The sequence below is a fragment of the Coccinella septempunctata genome, chromosome 5, assembly GCF_907165205.1.
Source record: "Coccinella septempunctata chromosome 5, icCocSept1.1, whole genome shotgun sequence".
Taxonomy (NCBI): Eukaryota; Metazoa; Arthropoda; class Insecta; order Coleoptera; family Coccinellidae; genus Coccinella; species Coccinella septempunctata.
The window spans coordinates 18,674,708-18,695,309 of record NC_058193.1 but is presented as its reverse complement, the minus strand read 5'-3'; the positions used below and the strand labels follow the sequence as shown (position 1 = coordinate 18,695,309).

Here is a 20,602-nt window from a genome sequence, read left to right as displayed (position 1 = left end):
TAACTGGACAGGAAAAGCTGACTTATTTAGCATAGCAGTCCCAACAACAGAAAAGAAGAATCACGACATCATTGATATATTCTTGCAGAAACCAAAGCAAGAAAAGTCAAATTATAGTTCATGGTATTGTTAAATGTCTCACCTACAAGAACGAAGGAATAAGCATTGAAAATGCCACAAAAATATACAAAACAGTTTGCAGAACAATTCTGGAGTACGGGCATACATTATATGCAAATGCCACAAATTCGGTATTAAAAAATCTAGAGGTAGGGGAGAGAACATCTCTGAGAACAATAACACGAATGAGACACCCCCTCAATAAATTACACAATCCATCCAATGAACTACTCTACAGAAAGACCAAAATACAGCCAATAATAGAAAGACTGAAAATTTTAAATGGCAGATTTTTCAATCGGGTCAAAGAACTGGAGGTATATGTATATGGCATGTTCCACAGAGATACAGCGAGCAACCCACTCAGAAAATTTCCAGACCAAACAATCATGGACAGTCTCACGTCCATGGCTATGTAGATCAATAAAAAATTAACCCAATTTAATATATAATAGACTAACCTTTTTTTTTTTGCTACATCGATGTATCTAAATGTACAAGGCTGAAGGACTTTGGTCGATGGCCTTTGACTGTGGTCAATGAATGACAGTTATTATTATTATTATTATTGGTATTGTTATTTCGTATCCCTTTTATTTTGATTTTATTTGTATTAATTTCTTTAAAATAGGAAAGATTTTTCCGAGCAAAAAAAGCTAGGTATTCGATTATGAAAGATAAATACAAATCAACATAGGAAAGAGAATTTCTTAGGGGCGCATTATGAGAATTCGCCACAGGCGCCAGAATCCTAGTTCCGGCTCTGAATTCAGTTCTTTTAGTTTAGTCATGGATTTTCAGTAATGACTGAATCAATTCAATATTTATAGAGAATTAATAAACATTTTATTGAGAATCTTACTGTGATTTATTCATATGACTGAAGTAACTAGAACCTTCTTACAAAAAAACATACTACCACGATCAATTCAAGATTCATGTCCCTTACGTATGAAAATGGTGGACGGTTAAAATTTTTACGAAGAACTTTTCTAACCGCCTCAGATTGTTTGGATTCTTGTCATCTTACTCAATGAAAGAAATGCTTTTCGAACGTTGGGTGAAATTTACAGGTAACTAGGTAACTTTTTCTAAAAAGTGCCTTTCCGTAAAAAATTACGATATGGGTTAATGTCATCATTGTTTACATTTTGGGAAAATGAAGTAATTCAAGGAAAGACATACGTTCAGCCACCGAACATCAGCCTTCAAAATTTCATAGCCTACTTGACGACGAATTTTCTTGAACGCACGTTAGGTATATACAGGGTCTTTCACGAGGAACCTCACCCATATTTATACGGGAAACTACTGAACGTATTTTCATGAAATTCAGCACTTATAAGTATTTCACGATGCTGATGAAATCTAAAATATTTTCAAGGCATGAGTACCTCCGGTTTTTCCGGAAATGACGTCAACTTCCGTTTTTCAAATTAGAACACCATTTTTTTATTGCAGAAATAGATTCCTTAGAAAATTTCAAGTTATTTTGATGTAACATTTTTCAGTTTTGGTTGGAAAATTCTCTCTGAGCGGGAAAATTCGAAAAAAAAATCGAAAATAGAGCTCCGCTGAAACAAGAATAACTTCGAGGTTTTTGGATGGAAAATTTTCATTTTTGGGATTTTTCAAGATGTAAGATTGATGTATCCACTTTAAAAATCGAAATCGCGATTCATGATACAGGGGGTGAAAAAATCGCTTTCAAAGTTAGGGATGACAAAATCGTGAAAAATCAATTTTTTCAAATTAGAACCCCATTTTTTTATGGCAGATATTGAATCTACGTTAAAAAATAATGTGAGTGTATGCATCACACCCTTGCCCTAAAGTGGATATTTTCTGAGTTATTCACAAAAAACTGTTTTTCGTCTTGAATTTTCAGCTATTTCTTTTCCCTTCACGCCAAAAAGATGAAATTTTCAGGAACTGTTACTTAAACCATGTTTTAGATTTTACTACCCTAATATGCAAGAGAAAAAAGTTACAGGTTGTTCCTAAATAGATGGCGAATTTTGATTCGAATTTGTATCGGAAACCTCTTTATTTCAACTAATCGGCCATCGGTTTTCTCTCCAGTGATCAATAAATAATTCCTTATGAACCATATGCAAAAACTTACCATGTTTTACATTCTTTTTTTTAATGATAGATATCATTAATTACATCTGCCAAATTCCTCTTTATTCGGTAGCATTTTGTGTTTACTATTAATTTGGTGATAATTCGTATTAAGTTATAAAATCGATCACTATGCCTAATTTTACCAATGAAGATTATTTAAATCTCATTCTACTTCATGGAGAATGTAATAAAGTTGTAGATAGAACGATTCGACTGTTCATTGAGAGGTTTCCTGACCGACCCAGACCAACGAGAGATACCATTAAAACAGAACCATGACAAACTTGAGAAATGTCGGATCTTTCGTTAAGAAAACTATACACAGAGAAAAAAGTGTAGTAGAAGATGAGAACAACGAAATTACAGTTCTTGCATATTTTCGTGTGAATCCTCAAAATTCTCTCAAAGATGCCGAGATTGATCTGGGATTATCTCAATCGAGTGTTTGGAGAATATTAAAAAAAAACATAAAATGCACCCATATAAATTCAATAGGGTACAGCATTTGAAGGAAACTGATTTCGTCAGGAGAACAGAGTGTTGCGAAGCTATGATGATTCGATTTCAAGAGAATGAAAACTTTTTGGACTGTATAATTTGGACAGATGAATCTAAATTCACAAAGAATGGTTCTTTCAATAGGCATAACAGTCATTATTGGGATGAAGAGATTAACCACCACTTCAGACAATGGAACTTTCAAGAGACCTGGAGTTTCAATGTTTTTTGCGCCATCAAAAATAATGCAATTCTCGATGTTCACATTTATGATGGGACTTTAACTGGTAAGATAGAACACTACACATGTTTGCATTATTTAAAGAATGTTCTCCGTTAGGAGATAGATATTCGGACATATTGACTCAAATAATTGAGCCGCTAGTACAGAACCATAATGACTTATGGTATCAACAAGATGGCGCGCCTCCACACAATTCACTCAATGTGTCAAATATCCTCTACAGGCTATTTGAAGATCGATGGTTGGCGAACAATGGTCCACATCTTTGGCCACCACGTTCTCCCGATTTAACTCCTTTAGACTATTATGTTTGGGGTAGGATAAAAAATATTGTCTACTCAACTCCCCTGACTGATAAAGAGGACTGCATAGAACGAGTCAGAAATGCGTTCAGGTTTGTTTAGATTTTTAGATTCATAGTTTTGAAACTCAATTTGGTTTTTAAACACTTTTGCAGATCTTTCCTCCCGATGAAATAAGAAGAGCAACGCACGAAGCATTCCTGAGACGTATAAATAAATGTCTAGAAATTAACGGTCAAAACTTCGAGCATCTTCTCTAGTTATAACTGCGAGAGTTTGCCATGGTTCTCCTAATAGTAACTTGAAGTCGGTTTCAAGAAGGGGTGAAAAATCTACAGCATGGTTCAAATAACAGTTCATGAAAATTTCATCTTTTTGGCGTGAAGGGAAAAGAAATAGCTGAAAATTCAAGACGAAAAACAGTTTTTTGTGAATAACTCAGAAAATATCCATTTTAGGGCAAGGGTGTGATGCTTACACTCACATTATTTTTTAACGTAGATTCAATATCTGCCATAAAAAAATGGGGTTCTAATTTGAAAAAATTGATTTTTCACGATTTTGTCATCCCTAACTTTGAAAGCGATTTTTTGACCCCCTGTATCATGAATCGCGATTTCGATTTTTAAAGTGGATACATCAATCTTACATCTTGAGAAATCCCAAAAATGAAAATTTTCCATCTAAAAACCTCGAAGTTATTCTTGTTTCAGCGGAGCTCTATTTTCGATTTTTTTTTCGAATTTTCCCGCTCAGAGAGAATTTTCCAACCAAAACTGAAAAATGTTACATCAAAATAACTTGAAATGTTCTAAGGAATCTATTTCTGCAATAACAAAATGGTGTTCTAATTTGAAAAACGGAAGTTGACGTCATTTCCGGAAAAACCGGAGGTGCTCTTGCCTTGAAAATATTTTAGATTTCATCAGCATCGTGAAATACTTATAAGTGCTGAATTTCATGAAAATACGTTCAGTAGTTTCCCGTATAAATATGGGTGAGGTTCCTCGTGAAAGACCCTGTATACACTGAATAGGAAACACTTATAATTGTCTGTCGTTGGCTCCTCGAAGCCATTTAGAAATAGCCTCTTCTATCTCCTTCCTGTCCCCTTTACTGGAGTGTATGGCCGTTTCTATAAATTTATTTCATTGAAATTTTGCTCTGTCAGTCTGGTCAGAATGTCTGTCACTCGGCTCTTCGGCAAAATCAACTGAAACCTCTGCTCAGATCCATCTTCATTTTCCCAACAACGTTTTAGAAGACCTCCATCAATCCTCAACGTTTCCCATTGTGCCCAATAAGACTTTATATTCTTGCTCAGTCTGGATACTTCTTCCCAAGTCGTTTACCGCTCTTCTTCCAACTCAGGATTACTTTCAAGTAGCCAGTCGTCTTCGATTACGGTGGTCCGCCTTAAATCGATCTTTTCTTCCAGGCGCGAACAATGGCTGGAATTCTGGGGACTACCAATGGTTTTGGTCGAGCCAGTGTCTACCACAGCGACTCCTTTTAGTTTCCAGCTGTAGCTCTTTCAAATTCTGGACGATTTCGCTTGAAATGCCTCCTTTTGTTGCAGTTCCAACAGACAGCATCCTTTTTCCTAGTAAGCGATATTCTGCGGACTTCTTCTCCGACTATCTCCTCGATAGATCGGTCTGTTTCTTGCTCTTGTCTTACACGTAGGTGCCCTCTATGCCTGGGCTAAGGCATCATCTATGGTTCTAGGGCGTGCTAGTCTCAGGGCTTGTTGTATTTCACTATCCATTATCCCATCCACGAATGTCTGGATTGATAGCTGTTCCAGGAAGCTGTCTGGAGCAGATGGATAAGCCAGCCCGACTAATCTCGCCACATCAGCTTCAAACTCTTAAAGATTTTCCCCTGTTTTCTGCACTCGGTTCTTTATTTATGCATGGTAAACTTGTTGTAGATGAGCATCGCCATATCTCATCTGGAGTTTCGATGTAAACTTCGTAACAGGCTTGTTGACTCTCCGGAATCGTCTGCAGAATGTTGAGTGCCTCTCCTCGTAGAGCTCTAATTAATGCCGTGGCTTTTTCGTTGTCGTTCCAATTGTTCGCCAGCGCAGCAGCTTCAAACTGTTTTCGATATATCGACCAAGGTATTTTTCCATCAAAAGTTGGAGGCTTGATCTTCATTCTACTACCTTCGCCGTCATTTTCCACTTTCGCTGTGCTGTAGGGTGTTGAAGCAAGAATATCTGTTCTGTTTGACATCCTTTTCAAGGAATCTATCAATTTGGAATGATGTTCAATTATTCCTGTCATTTCTTCCAATTTTCCATTAACGTCGTCATGAACTTTGTCAAACTTTTCATCAACTCTTTCATAAACTTCGTCAAATTTTTCGTTCACTACATCAAACTTCTTGTCAACTTTATCAAATTTTTCATTTATGGTTTCCAGTTTCTTATCCAATTTATCTGTAAGTTCACTCACCACATCATTACAATTATCCTTAATCTGGTCCATTTTCTCACTCAACTTACAAGAGTTCTCGTCCTTTTTCTCATTTAATTTACGAAAATTTTCTTCTATTTGGACCATTTGTTCATTCAACTTACAAGAATTCTCGTCCATTTTCTCATTTAATTTTCTCAAAAAGTCCATTACCGCTTGAGTCTCCATCGCGTTCTGTAGTCTTATGGTAACTGTCATTAACTCCAAATAACCGAAAATATTTATTTAATTCGAGCGATGTTGAATCTCACACCTGACACCAATGTAACGTTTTCTTCGCTGAATTAAAACGTCCAACTGATTAAAATTATTTATTTACACTTATAACTCACAAACTAACTATGACACTACTATTTATTTAAACTAGTCGCTTGCACTGTGAACTGTAACTGTACTTCACTACCTGCTCCTCCGCTGGGCTTATATAGGCGCCGGAAACATTCCCGTGCCTTCGCGGCAGCGATCCTTCTCGAAAGGTCCGACCGCAAAGGCCGGACTGGTTACATTATATACCAGTAACGGCAGATTTCAAAATCAAACCTAAAGTTGCTTTAATTTTAAAACTTCCTTCGACCCTACTAAAGAAGCTTCAAGCGACTTTGAATTTGATTATGAAACTGGACGTAAGTTCAATTGTATGAACTTTATTCATAGAGCATAATGATCATGAAGTTCTAACAGCTCCAGCCACACTTTCATCAAAGAGTTGTTATTCTTTGCTTTCATTTCAGTCCTCCTATCAGTTCTAAAAGCGAACCATATACCTAAGTGTGGAAATTAAAAGGCAACATCACAGATTACATAGTAATATGTTGGCAACATGTAAACAGTCGCTGCTACCCGCCCTGCCAAGTCTTGACAATACCAGCCAAGAGTAACCAGAGTTACTTTTTGATACCAGAGACAAACTGTCTCTGACAATACCCCCACCCAAGAGATTACGCGGCAGTGGCATGAAAAACAGCATTATGAACAGAGGCAGCGGAATTGACATTATTGATATTGACATGTTTATTCTCGCGCTGCATACTTCCCTGCTCAATGCCACGGAACGAAAGAGAAGTGCATGCAAACCGGGTAATTTGAGCCGTCGCGGGACGCCTCGCAGATATAAAATAAATAGAATTCAATAAAGGATATCGATACTGTAAAAAAGCAAGATATGTATGTACCGAATGCAGCGAGAGAAATCGGTAGGCCGAGAGTAGACAATCGCGTAGTCGCTTGATTTTGCATACTATCCGTGGCGATCTATCCCCATATTGAAATTCGGTTTACGCCGCTTATGCAAAATGGTACTCGAAGATAGGTAGGATGGAAAGCTTTGCTTCAAGATCTTAATATGAATTTATTATTGATATAGGAGATGGTTGCGAATGTACTTTATTTGGTACGACATCAAACATGCTTTGTATTTTTGTAAAATCAATACAATGAAAAATTATTCTTCTTAGGTTTCTCTTCGAAAAAAATCTCAATATCTTCCGCTGCGGCCACGATGACGAGGAGGAGATCGAGAACCTTTACGTTCTCTAGATCTGGAGCGCCTTCTAGGTGAGCGAGAGCGGGAACGCCTTCTTCCTGTCTTTCTTCTAGAATAAAGGTACCTGAAAAATATGTGAATCTTCATATTAAAGAATCAAGCAGAAGAAAATGGTAAAACACTAAAACACACTAAAAATAACCATCATTCCCAAGTTGGGGAAAGGGATCTTACAGAGTTACTATATTTAGAAAGATGTCACGATTGTACTGGAACAAGCAGAAAAATACGACGACATGATCTTACCTTCTCAAGTCCCTGGAAATGGGTTTCAAATGCATGAAGTTGCAGAATCCCGATCTTGTGCATTCGCCCATCTCGTACTGGCGACAACACGCTTCACGAAAATCAGTTACGGGACTCAATTCTGCGTAGACAGGCCTTCCACCAAACCAACGATTGTTCAAGTCATTGACAGCTTTTTCTGCATCTTCCTCGCGACGGAACTGAAATGATACTCATTATTCATCATACTCAATACCCATTTATCCACATAAACATAAAATCGAGGGCGTACACAACCATAACCCTTTAAGTCCAGATACAAGTTTTTAGAAGAATGCGATTTAGAGTTGTAAGCCCTGCATAAAATCTAGTCTTAATCGAAATAATTTAATATATATTTATTTGAATGTAGCATCTGTTTAAATATTTGAGTACAAAAATTGATAGATATTTGTTGGTAAATTCATTTTTTATTGATTGTTTTTAACTAAATATTTCATCCAAAAACTGGACTTAGTGGGTCGAAATATTGCAATGATTAGAAATTTCAAAGTAAACAATCATACGAACTGGCGCAAACGACAAACCTTCCTTCCTATTCATTTAAATATCAATTAATTACAACCATATCAAAATCACAGATAACCTATAAATGCGCATCTCTCCGTCCTATTTCGTTTCCCTAAAAGCGACATCTATTGGCTGGGGGGTGTCTTAGCAATTTTATGTTTGGCTTCAATTATTAAAGAATTGACTCGAATTACTCCCAAGAATTCCGAACAATCATGAATATCTTCAATCGTTTTTCTGACTAAATATTCTGCAACATAAGTTTTCCCCAAATCATTTTCTACGTAAAAAGTTTTGATCTCCAACACATTGTTGTTTTTATGCCTTTTCTTCTTTCTCAATCGAAGTTGCTGGTTAGTATTATTAAATAATGAATATTCGTGAATAAATCTATTCGTCACTAGATAGATCAAGAAAACTGATAGATGGCACTACTTCTGCGCGAACAAATTCATTTTAACGAAGTTAACCCCCCCAAAATCTTCAGTAGATAGATATCTCCTGAAACTTGAGTTCTAATGATAAATGAAATAGGAACATACCCGAAGCGTTTACAATATTTGAGTTAAGCATGGTGAAAGACTTAAAGCGGCTGACGCACCAGATTGGCACTGTTAGAGTTTTTGAATCAAAAATAACTTGAGAATTCTGAATAGCACTGTTAGAATTCTGAATAGCCACAATTTATGTCATGTCAGTTTTAACATAAATGAAAAAAATTCATTTATTCACTACTAGCAGGTCCGACGAGTGGAAATTTGTACTTGGCTTTGTTATTTTTTATTAGCAGAGTGAATTTAATATTGTACAAGAATGGAGAATAAAAATTTTAAAGGAGATTTCTGCAACTGGGCGTAAGTGTCAGCGAGGCATGCAAAATTTTTGTTTAAAGCCCGTTTGTAACAGCCGAAAATTCTCTGGAGAATCTCTACCAAATTTTGGCAAGAAAACGGCAGAGATTATTTTATATGCAACTGAACAGAGAATTCTACCGAAAGTGCGTATGTAACGGTAAAGAATTCACGGCGCATGAAATCTCGAGTAAATTTTCTAGAGAATTCTCGGCTGTTGCAAACGGGCATATTGATGTGACAACTTTGAGTGATACCAAAAATTGAAGCATAATTTAGCTTCTTCCTAAAAAGCGAATCAATTATTTGTAATTCGAAATACGAAATGTTTTTTTTTTACCCTGAACACTTTAAATGAAGGTTAATGAGTCCGAACCTGGAATAATGAAATAATTGATATCTTTCTGACTTGACCTTAGCATGTGTCAATAACCTCCCAAGTTTCCATAATATCCGTCAATAAGTTTGGATTTTATGATGGTCTAAGTATTTCCATGAAGTTGGAAAATCACCCTGTAGCTTTCTAGGGAAATCCAGAAATTAATTTTTTAGAGTCAACCAGTAACCAGCTAGTCCAACTCTATCTCTGGTATGAGTATGTACAGTTACTCCCCGGACATCCTGTATACAGGGTGTTTCCTAATTGAATGTCAATATTTATGGGGGTGATTTTTGGGCCCATTTTAAGAAAAAAACTCCATATGAACATATGTCCTAAACGTCTTACCTTTTGAGATACAGGGTGGTATTATTCAGACAGTCGGTGACACGCCCCTGACTGTATTCAACTGTGAGCAAATTTGATCTCTTGAATTGTTTTAGTCCCACGCACGGGTTTCATCCAAAATATTAAATCTACGTATGTTTCTGCATGGTAATATTGTCATATGTATGTATTATGGATATTGTTATGATCATGCAGAGAAACGTTTTTTATTTTTATAAGCGGAAACCGTACATCGGATTGAAAAAAATCAAGTGATCAACTTTGGTAAAAACTGATTGAGAATTTCAAAAATAATTTTTATTTCAGGAAAAATCTGTGGCGTACCATCAATGTCTGCCAAAATAGATAGGTCAAATTACGTATGAACGCCAGTGGTGGAAATTTAATAAAAAGTGATACATTAAAGAATGCCACTTAATTCATAGTACATGTATGACAAGTTTCATTAAAATTTCTGAAGTGGTATTGTAGATATCAATAATAAATGATTTATTTTTGAAAACATTACCACCCTGTATCTCAAAAGGTAAGACGTTTAGGACATATGTTCATATAAAGTTTTTATCTTAAAATGGGCCCAAAAATCTCCCCTATGAATATTGACATTCTATTAGGAAACACCCTGTATATATATATATCAATTTTGTATGGCTGGTATCTCAATGTTTCGAACGAAGAAAAATATAAGAACAATTCTGATTATAGTTCTATGTAGCACTAAGAGTTCTACAATATAGACGTATCGAAATTTTCGAGAAAAACTTTTCGAATAATGACAGAATCTCATAATAGTTCTGATCTTAGAACATAGATACATGGAATGGAAAATAAACATTCCAAAGACTGGAGTGAGATAGTTGCTTAGTGTCGACAATCACAATTGAGACATTTGTTTGGGAGATCAGTGTCACATCAATTTTCAGTAAGAATAGATAGGAAGTATATAAATTTTTCAATATAACGCCACTGCCTTAGTGTCGCGCTAGAGAGAAACATCCAATGTGTGTGCAACGAAACATTCATTTGTAGCACTGAATGTCCATTCCATGTATCTATGTTCTAAGGTTCTGATAGATCTTCCAGTACACAATGAGGAGTTTGAATTAGACTGAAAATTTGTATTTTATTGAATAAGCATTGTTTGACTGTGTCTGGAAACAGTGTATCGCACTCATAGTTTCTAAAATGAAAACACTATAGTGGAATTTTTCCACCAGTAATCAATATAATTGTAAGGATTAATGAGTCACAGTATTCCGGTGCCTTTTGTAGACTAGTTCAAAATCATTTGTTAAAAACCAGATTCAATTTACCTTGATATACACATTTCCCACAAGATGATCTCCCAAGTTATCACATACATTCATCTCTTCTATTTCGCCATATTTATCCTCACATTCGACAAAAACGTCTTCGAAAAAATTGTCGTAATGCTCCTGCATTTCTTCATCTGAGACATTGGCAACCACTGAAAAAAAGTTTTAGACCGGTTATTTTATATTTCAATGATTAATAAATATGTCAGTAGATGGATTTGTCGACGTAAACGAAGTTAAACTATGTGAAGTTTGCAGTTTTTAATTTCAAGTTGATAATAAAATATGTATATTCTATTCAAATGATTTCAAAAATTATTCTTGTTGATTATACGTCTTGGAAGACAATATATTTCACTTTTTGAAATCAGTGAAGGAGTTCACTTGAGATGCCAAGGGACATATCACCCTTGAATGAGCTTCTCCAAAAAGTTCAGTGTATCGTTTTTCCTTCACATACTAGCCTGAACTAATTCAGAACCTAATCTAATACAAACATGTATTATCTTTGCTTATCCCATTTCAGACCTTATTGAATGATCAATTTAAAAAATGCTATTATATCATTCAAAATTAACCTCACTTCGAGAGAATAAACTTATTGAAACATACGAGAAGCGAGAAATCAAAAAACTGGAATAGTGTAGGAAAATATATAAATTAATGAAATAAAAAAGGAGAATTATCTTTTAGAATGCAACCCACTTATGTAGAGAAGAGACTAAGACAAGAAAAAACTGTGTAAAAGGGTAAATCTAAACTCATTTACATGAATTTTCTCTCCTCTCGAGTTTTGTCATCAGGCTTTTAAATTTTTGGATTCGATAAGAATGCGTAGAAGCAAAAGTTTCACATATTCTGTCCATGTATGCTTATTCTTAACTGCTTGGCAAAATGCTGTTCTGCTATTGAAAATATGTAAAATTCATACAAAAAATTCATTATTTTCCTAAGTAACAGAATCGCTATATTTTTGTAAATATTTTTTTTAATTGCCAGTACGTCTGCTTCTTTTTCTATTAGCTTCTACATTCATAGCCGAAGGGGTGTGGTTACAGTTTAGTTTAGCTGGCTAAAGATAGAAGAAACTAACATTTGCATATGCTCGAAGCTAAACCTAAATTTAGCCGGCTAATCTTAAGTTTAGGTTCACACCTATCTTTAGCTGTAACATATATATTCAAAGAATCTCATCTCAGCTATTATATTCACCATACCTGAATCTTAAGCGAGTTACGGAATGAAAACCGACTTTTTTTTCATGTAAATTTCAAAACTTTCGAATCATCTCAAAGGATGATGAAGACGTCTTCTTTGCTGCTCAAAGTTCAAAATAGAAATACCAGTTTAAGCCTGCTTTAACACTGACCACTATAGCTACGTGTTTCGCATTGCAGTTAATCTAGTATCTTTCTTCTTTCTAATTCTTCACAACTAATAAGTGAGATTTCTCAAACAAGAATACCACCACCAAAAAGTAAAATCTTTCTGACCGTTTCCGAAAGTTTGGTTAAAGATATTGTTTCTTTGTCGTTTTTTTGAAAGAATTATAAGCTAAAAAGATTTATTGTCCATTGTGCGATCCAGTAGAGCTTATGATTATCATTTTCCAATACAGCATTACAGCAGTAATTGTAATAGGGAACCTTTTTTGACTTGAGAAGTTGGTACTTATTTTATTGCCAATTCTTGGTGAAGAATTCTGGCAACAGCATCATGTATATTCTTGTATTCCGTGCCCGTGAACAGACATCCCTCGGTGATGTGCTGGATAGTTTCATGTGGCGCACAGCCATAACGACAGCTATCGTCTGCCGCTGAGGCATCCTTGGCGATATATTTCAAGTAGTTCCTTGTTGGAATCACCTGATCCTGGAACCTGGATGGCGAGCATGAAGCCCTCTGTCTCGGGAAACAACCTTCCGGAGGCCAAGCAGTAGTTCGACGCAGATATGTCGACGTAATCATGGTTGACCTCGTTCAGGTGACTTGTGACGAATCAACAATTCCTCTACCCCCTGCTAAATCGGTGGTGGTCCAAGAGATGATACCGAATGAGTAGCTCAGTGCTGAGCAAGCGTAGGTATTAATCGCTTTGATCAGATTCTTGCCGTTGAGACCAGTTCTCATTATCCTTCTCAATCTTGGGATGAACTCCTACCTTTACTTCTTTCTTCATCTGGCTCTGATTGATTTTTCTTGCCTGGTTATGCCTAGATACTTGTACGTGTCTCCTTCCTTCAATGCTTCAATTTCTGAACCTTCTTTGAATTTAATATACCATCTTCTATTTTTCCTCTTGTTATGTTCAGAGGTCGACATTTTTCCCGTCCAAACTTCATTTTGATATCCTCCGAGAAACCTTCTACCATGTTCCACATCTGTTGGATATGTTTTTTAGTATATGCGAAGAGTTCCAAATCGTCCATGTAAAGGAGATGATTCAGATTCATCATAGTTTTCTGCCGTTCTTGATGAAAAAATCCGTAGTCTGTATGATTCAATCTATGAGACAAGTGATTCAGGGCCATGCAGAACCACAGAGGGCTCAGCGAATCTCCTCAGAAAATTCCGCGTCTTATTGGAATAGGTTCTGTTGTAATGGAGCCATATGCTGCTTTCATTTAAAGACTAGTACGCCCGGTTGACATGGCGTTTTCCAGGAACTTAAAAATACATCTACCTTGTAAATCTTCAAGATCGTCAAGAACCATTCATAAGGTATGGAATCGAATGCTTTTTTGTAGTCTATGTAAATACATAATTATTTATTATTATTATTTGTACAGTGTAATTGAAAATACACGTCAGCTCATATTTTAAATCCTTTGAGAAACAAATAGGCACCTAGGCAGTGCCTATTTTGTGGTCTCTGCTTCTCGCTGGAGTTAAACGAAGTGTACAACTGAGCATCTCGAAGTGCCTGTTCAGAAAAAAAAACTGGGTCAAAATAAAGAGAGATAGATTACAAACAGGAGCTTCATGAGGAGCGGAAAGTGATCTGTGAGCAAAACGAAAACAAAAAAACCTTCAAATAAAACTGAATTTAACTCAATTCAAACATTGCAAGCAATAAGGAGTTCTAAGCATCAATATTTCGGTTTCATTATACAAAAGGATTTTTATGATGCAGGATTTACGTTTTCCTATGAAATACGAATTTTCAATTTTAAAGGTTGAAAATTCAACCCCAGAGCCCCATCCGAAGTCAATTTTTTTAATCAATATTTTTGATGCTTTCGCTTTAAGGAATATAAAGTATAATTTTCATGATGCAGGATTCACGTTTTCATATGAAATAGGATATTGGAATTGGAGGGTAGAAATTTCAATGTACCTATCCGATTCGAACGATCAATATCCGATTCAATCTGAAAAAACAACCATTGAAGATTTGAAGTCTTCAATATACTGAGAATTAAACTCCTGTCTCCCATTATACATCGAATTCTTATGATGCAAACTGAATCAGTCTGTACGCCACTGGCGTCAGCGTTCGGGTGTTTCCGGAGATTTGGTCTGCTATCTTTGGCCGCTGTATTCACACCGGTTGTTAGCACTACAGCTTTTAAACCAGAGGAGAGAGACAAAATCTGATAACCCATTCTCGTTCTCTTTTTCTGAGAAACTAACTAGAGTAGAAGTAATTTTTGGCCACCTTCTTTTGTTTTCGAGTTGAAGGCGAAAATTGGAAAAACGACGATTTCGAAATAAATTTATATCTCCGCTTATACTGATGATAGAGCTCTGAAATTGAAACATTATACAGGCACTTTTTTAAGTAGAATCCAGTAGTGTACTTGCCTTTTTAACGGGATTTTTAATTACGAAGCTATGACCCAAAGTTATGGTTTTTTTAAATGGGAACTCTAGATTTCTGTGCAATTTTGTATCAATATAAATAATAGAAAATGATCAAAAACCTTTTTTTCTACAAGCGTGCGCGTTCAACCTTTTTCCCGCACGCATTTCAAGTTGCCAAGAGTCACTTTCCCAAAAGGTGCGGGAAAAACGCCTGCTATTTTTTGGAGTATAAGAGAAATATATTACAGGGATCATGTGGGAAGGGAAGGCACTTCTATTGAAAATTCCCTGATTGTATGGAAAGAAACACTAGAAAATATTACCCTCAAAATATGGGCCAATCAAATTTTACAATGAGGCATGCAGAAAAAGAGATTAAACGTTGGTAGGATCGGAAAATACTATTTTCTACAAGCGTGCGCGTTCAACCTTTTTCACACACGCATTCCAAGTTGCAAAGAGTCACTTTCCCAAAACGTGCGGGAAAAACGCCTGCTATTTCTTTCCCGCACGCATTTGCGTGCGGGAATGGATTAGCAGGGGTTTTTCCCGCACGAAAATATTATAGAGTAAATTAAATTCTATCATGTTTCTATGCACAGAACGTCAACGATGAGAAACCCATAGTAACGACATACAGAATTACGTCTGTCCATTATATATGAATTAATCAAATGAGATATGATCTGTTTCGTGAAATGGATATATTTATATATTTCAAGCGCTTGTAGAAAATAGTTATTTTCCTATCAAGTGCGGAAAGTGATACTTGCCCGCACGAAACTGCCGTTGCCCGAACGATGCGAAGCAGAGTTCGGGTAAGCAGTTGAGTGCGGGCAAGACACTTTACGCAAGAGTTAGAAACAATATTTTTTCTACAAGCGCTTGAAATATATAAATATATCCATTTCACGAAACGGATCATATCTCATTTGATTAATTCATATATAATGACAGACGTAATTCTGCATGTAAGATGTCTAAAACTCTGGTGTATTCACTGATTCGATTTTGTTTTTAATTTCGTGGGGATATGGGATCAGTTTCGTTTCTCCTACTGTAGGTAGCGATGTTTGGAATTTGACAGTGCATTGTCAATTGATATTTGAAAATAATTTGAATACTTGCTACGACTCACGAATATGTTCTATTTATAAACGATTATTGGTGTGCGAAAATGAATTAGTTTCGAGAAAGGGATGTAGAACATTCATTTATTCAACATGTCGTTCAGTTTTCTGTATGGACAATCAAGAACTACAGCTAAGAATTCGGTGTTGTTGGAATTTGAAGCAGAACCAACCACCATAAAACTAAGTTTTATGGAAACTTCAGCAATGTTTCAAAGAAACTGTATTGGAAATACGTAATGTGAATTGTGAGCATGTATTGAGAATCAGAAATACATAAATCTATTCGAATCTGTTACTTAAAATATTCTTCCTGATAGATATAGTGAAAATTCCCTTTCCGTCAACTGAATATATTGGATATTTGACCAATCAACTGTGTTTTATTAATATCATATTGAATTATCCCCTCTCACGAATTCAATTTGTCAAACGGAAATTATCTTGAAGAAAAATAGTAAATACTCCTTCGAACCCTTATTCGATAGTGTTGAAAATATTGAAGGATTTGTTTTTACAAAGAAAATTAAAGTGTAAATCACAAATAATCCTTAACAGCTGACAAAATGGGCCAGTTCATATTTTGAACTCGTTGATCGATATTCGATATATGAACGCAAAACAAAATAAAACGAGAGATCATTGGACTTCCTTTGGTAGAACAAGGATAGAACGAAGCAAATGACATGGTGGCGCCGCCACGAAACTGATCCCATATCCCCGATTTTCTGAAATGTTGATGCTTGCAAAAAGTGACAAGTGCACACACCAGTGTTTTAGACATCTTATCTGCATGTCATTACTATGGGTTTCTCATCATTGACGTTCTATGCATAGAAACATGATAGAATTTAATTTACTCTATAATATTTGCGTGCGGGAAAAACCCCTTTTAATCCATTCCCGCACGCAAATGCGGGTTTTTCCCGCACGCAAATATTATAGAGTAAATTAAATTCTATCATGTTTCTATGGACAGAACGTCAACGATGAGAAACCCAGAGTAACGACATGCAGAATTACGTCTGTCATTATATATGAATTAATCAAATGAGATATGATCTGTTTCGTGAAATGGATATATTTATATATTTCAAGCGCTTGTAGAAAAAATATTGTTCCTAACTCTTGCGGAAAGTGTCTTGCCCGCACTCAACTGCTTACCCGAACTCTGCTTCGCATCGTTCGGGCAACGGCAGTTTCGTGCGGGCAAGTATCACTTTCCGCACTTGATAGGAAAATAACTAGTTCCTAACTCTTGCGGAAAGTGTCTTGCCCGCACTTGATAGGAAAATAACTATTTCTCAATATTTCCCTTTGGTTTCTACTTTTGATGAGAATAGAAAAATGTAGCACCTTATCTCCTAGTCTCCTTCTATTAGTCCTTTCATTTCTATACTTCTTACTCAAATTGGTAAAAAGCATAGAAAGAATGACATTGCCGGAAGGACACTGCTCTTGTTATAGGAACAGGAAGCTCTATTTTTCTGTGCTCGTCAATAGTTGAAACCATAGAAATATTGAGACGAAAGGTTTCTGACCATTTTCTATTATTAATATTGATACAAACCATATGATGTTATATATTTCATTATTTTACATTTTTCTGCTTCTGTTTTCTCCATATTTCAGATAAAAGTTTCTGGTATCTTGGAAAAGACTTACTAGATTTTCTTTTTTTTTTTGAAGAAAGGTTAAATTTTTTGCAGTGCGAGGTGTCCTTCACATTAAAATATTTCAGCTTAATTCGTAAACAATTTCATTTCTTACAATCCAATATACTCACTGGGAGAGAGGGTTTTTAACTGGGGTTTTTCCCTAAGCTCTTGTATCATGCACCGAATTGTATGGTAACCTGTTCACGCTAACCTCTGCTAAAACTGTATCTCATACACATGGTATAATTGAAGGGTTCAGGGAAACAACCATCAATGTCTATTTCCTTCCAGTTGAGAAAAACGCGTTTTCAACTTCGAATTCCGTTCATATTATTTGAAATACATATGACAAATTAAATATTATTGTTCTCGGAATAATCATTAATCATATTAATATACATAAAATGAGTGCGTTACTTGAAATGACTTAGATTTTTTCTTTCCGTGTATTGATCGACATCGTTAGTTCTTTAACTGTACGGTGAATCTTCGGCAGCGATTTAACGTATGAATGAACTAGTTTCATGCCTGTTTTAATATACTATAAGATACTACTCTTCGTTCCGAATTGAATTGTGTGTCTAACTCATTTTCGGACAAAAATTGACATTGATGGTTTTTTCCCTGTACCCTTTAATTATTGTTTGCTGTTAAAAATTTTAATGCTCTGTATCAAAAGAATATATATATATATATACAAGTTATTTTTGGCAAATTGAAAAACTATCCTGAACAAACTTAACATAAATTTGATTCTTAATTTGACATATCCACATCGAAAAAACTAAACATGAAAAATAATATACATAATGTATAATGTGATGCATTTAGATAGCCAATAATAAAAAATTAGCTGAAATTGCTTGTATTCTAGTGTCAGAATATGAATCAGACAAGAAACTACAATTAACCTTGTCTTCAGTTACTCTATGTGGTATAACACTAGAGATTACAATCCAATAATCGATTTCCACTACTTGTTTATGAACAAGAATATGGTGAAAAACCTTGATTTTCAATATACTTACAATGACTTCCGTCAGCAGATTTTGCGGAATTCTGAGGATTCACATATAAATTTTGTAATAAACAAGTCTGAGAAAATGTTGGTTTATTATGTATCCTGGAACACCTGTCTCCATGTCGGCAAGCTCCAATTTTGAAGTAGAAAGAACAATTTACTCTGGAAGAAAAGACTAATATAATAATAATCATAAAGAATTAAAGTGCATAAGTATTCAACATTTCAATAATTAGTTGTTTTTTCATTAGATACACTTGAAATTAGTTCAATGCCATTTAAACAAGATATATTTACATGTCAATTATCTTTGATTCAGATAATAATTAATTGATTTGGCAGATATTTGTTTAAAATCCTTAATTAAATCGAAGAAGTAAAATATATAACGGCCTATTTGATTGACCTGTAATTTCCTCAAAATCAGAATATTAATTTGAAATTGAGTGCATAATAAACTTCCGCTTGAAATAGTTATAAACAAACAGATACATATTATGATAGAAGTTACTTTTCTACAATTCTGACCTTTTTTCTTAAACGTAAAGTAATGTAGTAATGCAGAAACCTCAGAATCGTGCCAATCAAGAGAGCTCATATCTTGTCATTAACCCTTGCAAATGGTGCACCTTGCAAAGAATTCATTATGGGAAAAAAACTATGTTTATTCAACAATGAAATTGTATGTTTTGCAATACATTCATGTCCAGCACATTAGCTTATAATACATTGTCACTGCATATAACTCATCATAGATGCTGGTGTGTTATAACAGCAAATTTTAGCTTGCGTATATCTGTATGTATATTTTGTTTTTCATGGCTTTTGACGTTTCACAATTAGTACAAACAAGCCATTATTTTAAGTGAAGTAATTACATTTCTCTTTAAATTTTGTTTCTTTTCATTTTCCATCTGCAAATGTACACATTTTTGCCAAAATATCGTAAGTCACAAGGCAAGTAATTGAGGCTCACGATATTTTGACGAAAACGTATCTCGATTCGTTCTGAATTTTAGTGGGAACTTAACAAGCTAATTTAGCTGGTTTACTTACTTATCCTTTTCAGTTCCGAAAATTGATGCAAGATATTCGGCCATAATCGAATGCTGGAAATTCACAAAGTTTGACGATAAGTGTTTGTAGACTCCGAAGAGTATCCGGGTACCGCACTACACTACTAATTCTTGTTTTTTGCACTAATTAAACAATCCAATATAAACAACCTGAAAGTCATGAACACAAGACACTAATGTCTAATATCATGAGAAAAATATATCCGTTCATAAAATAAAAGAGAGCCTTTCTACGTTATCGAAGACCAAGCAGCCAGAGTCAGATTAGTCAGAGACCACAGATTACAGAGACACAGAAAGAGAACACCATAGAGAAAGTTTCAAGAATGATTGACATCACAGAACAGATTTGACATCTCGGGTGGCTATGGAAAATCGAATTTAGGTTGGTAATAGCCCATAAGTTAAAATTTTGTGTTGCGAAATTCAAGTTGGTAATATGAACTATTATAGGCAAAGATATTAATATCTTTGATTATATGTGAATCTATGCACCGACAGCAGATAATTTGAATTTTCACTGCTGTTTATGTTCTTAATTTAATCTCACAAATTGAACACATAATTTTATCAATTTGGAATGCCGATTAATATAGTCTGACCGTAGATAGATAGATTCCTCTATCTACGGGTCTGACTTTGAATATTTCTTGTTTTCAAATACTTTTCTAGGTTATATTTGTCATTGAACTCTATGGGTTCCCATAGAGTTCAATGATATTTGTTATTCCAGTTCTGTGATTGAAACTACAGAAATGATTGAATATCTTCTGTGACCAGGGCTGTGGTCCGTATATACACTTTGGTTTCTTCTGGTTAGTAAGTGGGCGGTCCGTATATGTCGAATTCCTGACAATTCGGTTCAATATCAGTCACCAGAGTAAACGCTCTGGTAACTTTCGGTTAC

General features: G+C 35.2%; 1 protein-coding gene across 1 annotated transcript; it reads right to left on the bottom strand.

Annotated features, from left to right (window-relative positions):
• Positions 1–7,141: 7,141 nt before the first annotated feature.
• On the bottom strand, positions 7,142–19,977 carry LOC123314314 (splicing factor U2af 38 kDa subunit). The gene is made up of 5 exons (XM_044899501.1): positions 19,676–19,977; positions 18,627–18,781; positions 11,004–11,158; positions 7,564–7,763; positions 7,142–7,381 (listed from the first exon to the last, which is right to left on the bottom strand). Exons 1-5 carry the CDS (start codon positions 19,717–19,719, stop codon positions 7,249–7,251), a joined length of 687 nt encoding a protein of 228 aa, XP_044755436.1. The 5' UTR covers positions 19,720–19,977; the 3' UTR covers positions 7,142–7,248.
• Positions 19,978–20,602: the final 625 nt, after the last annotated feature.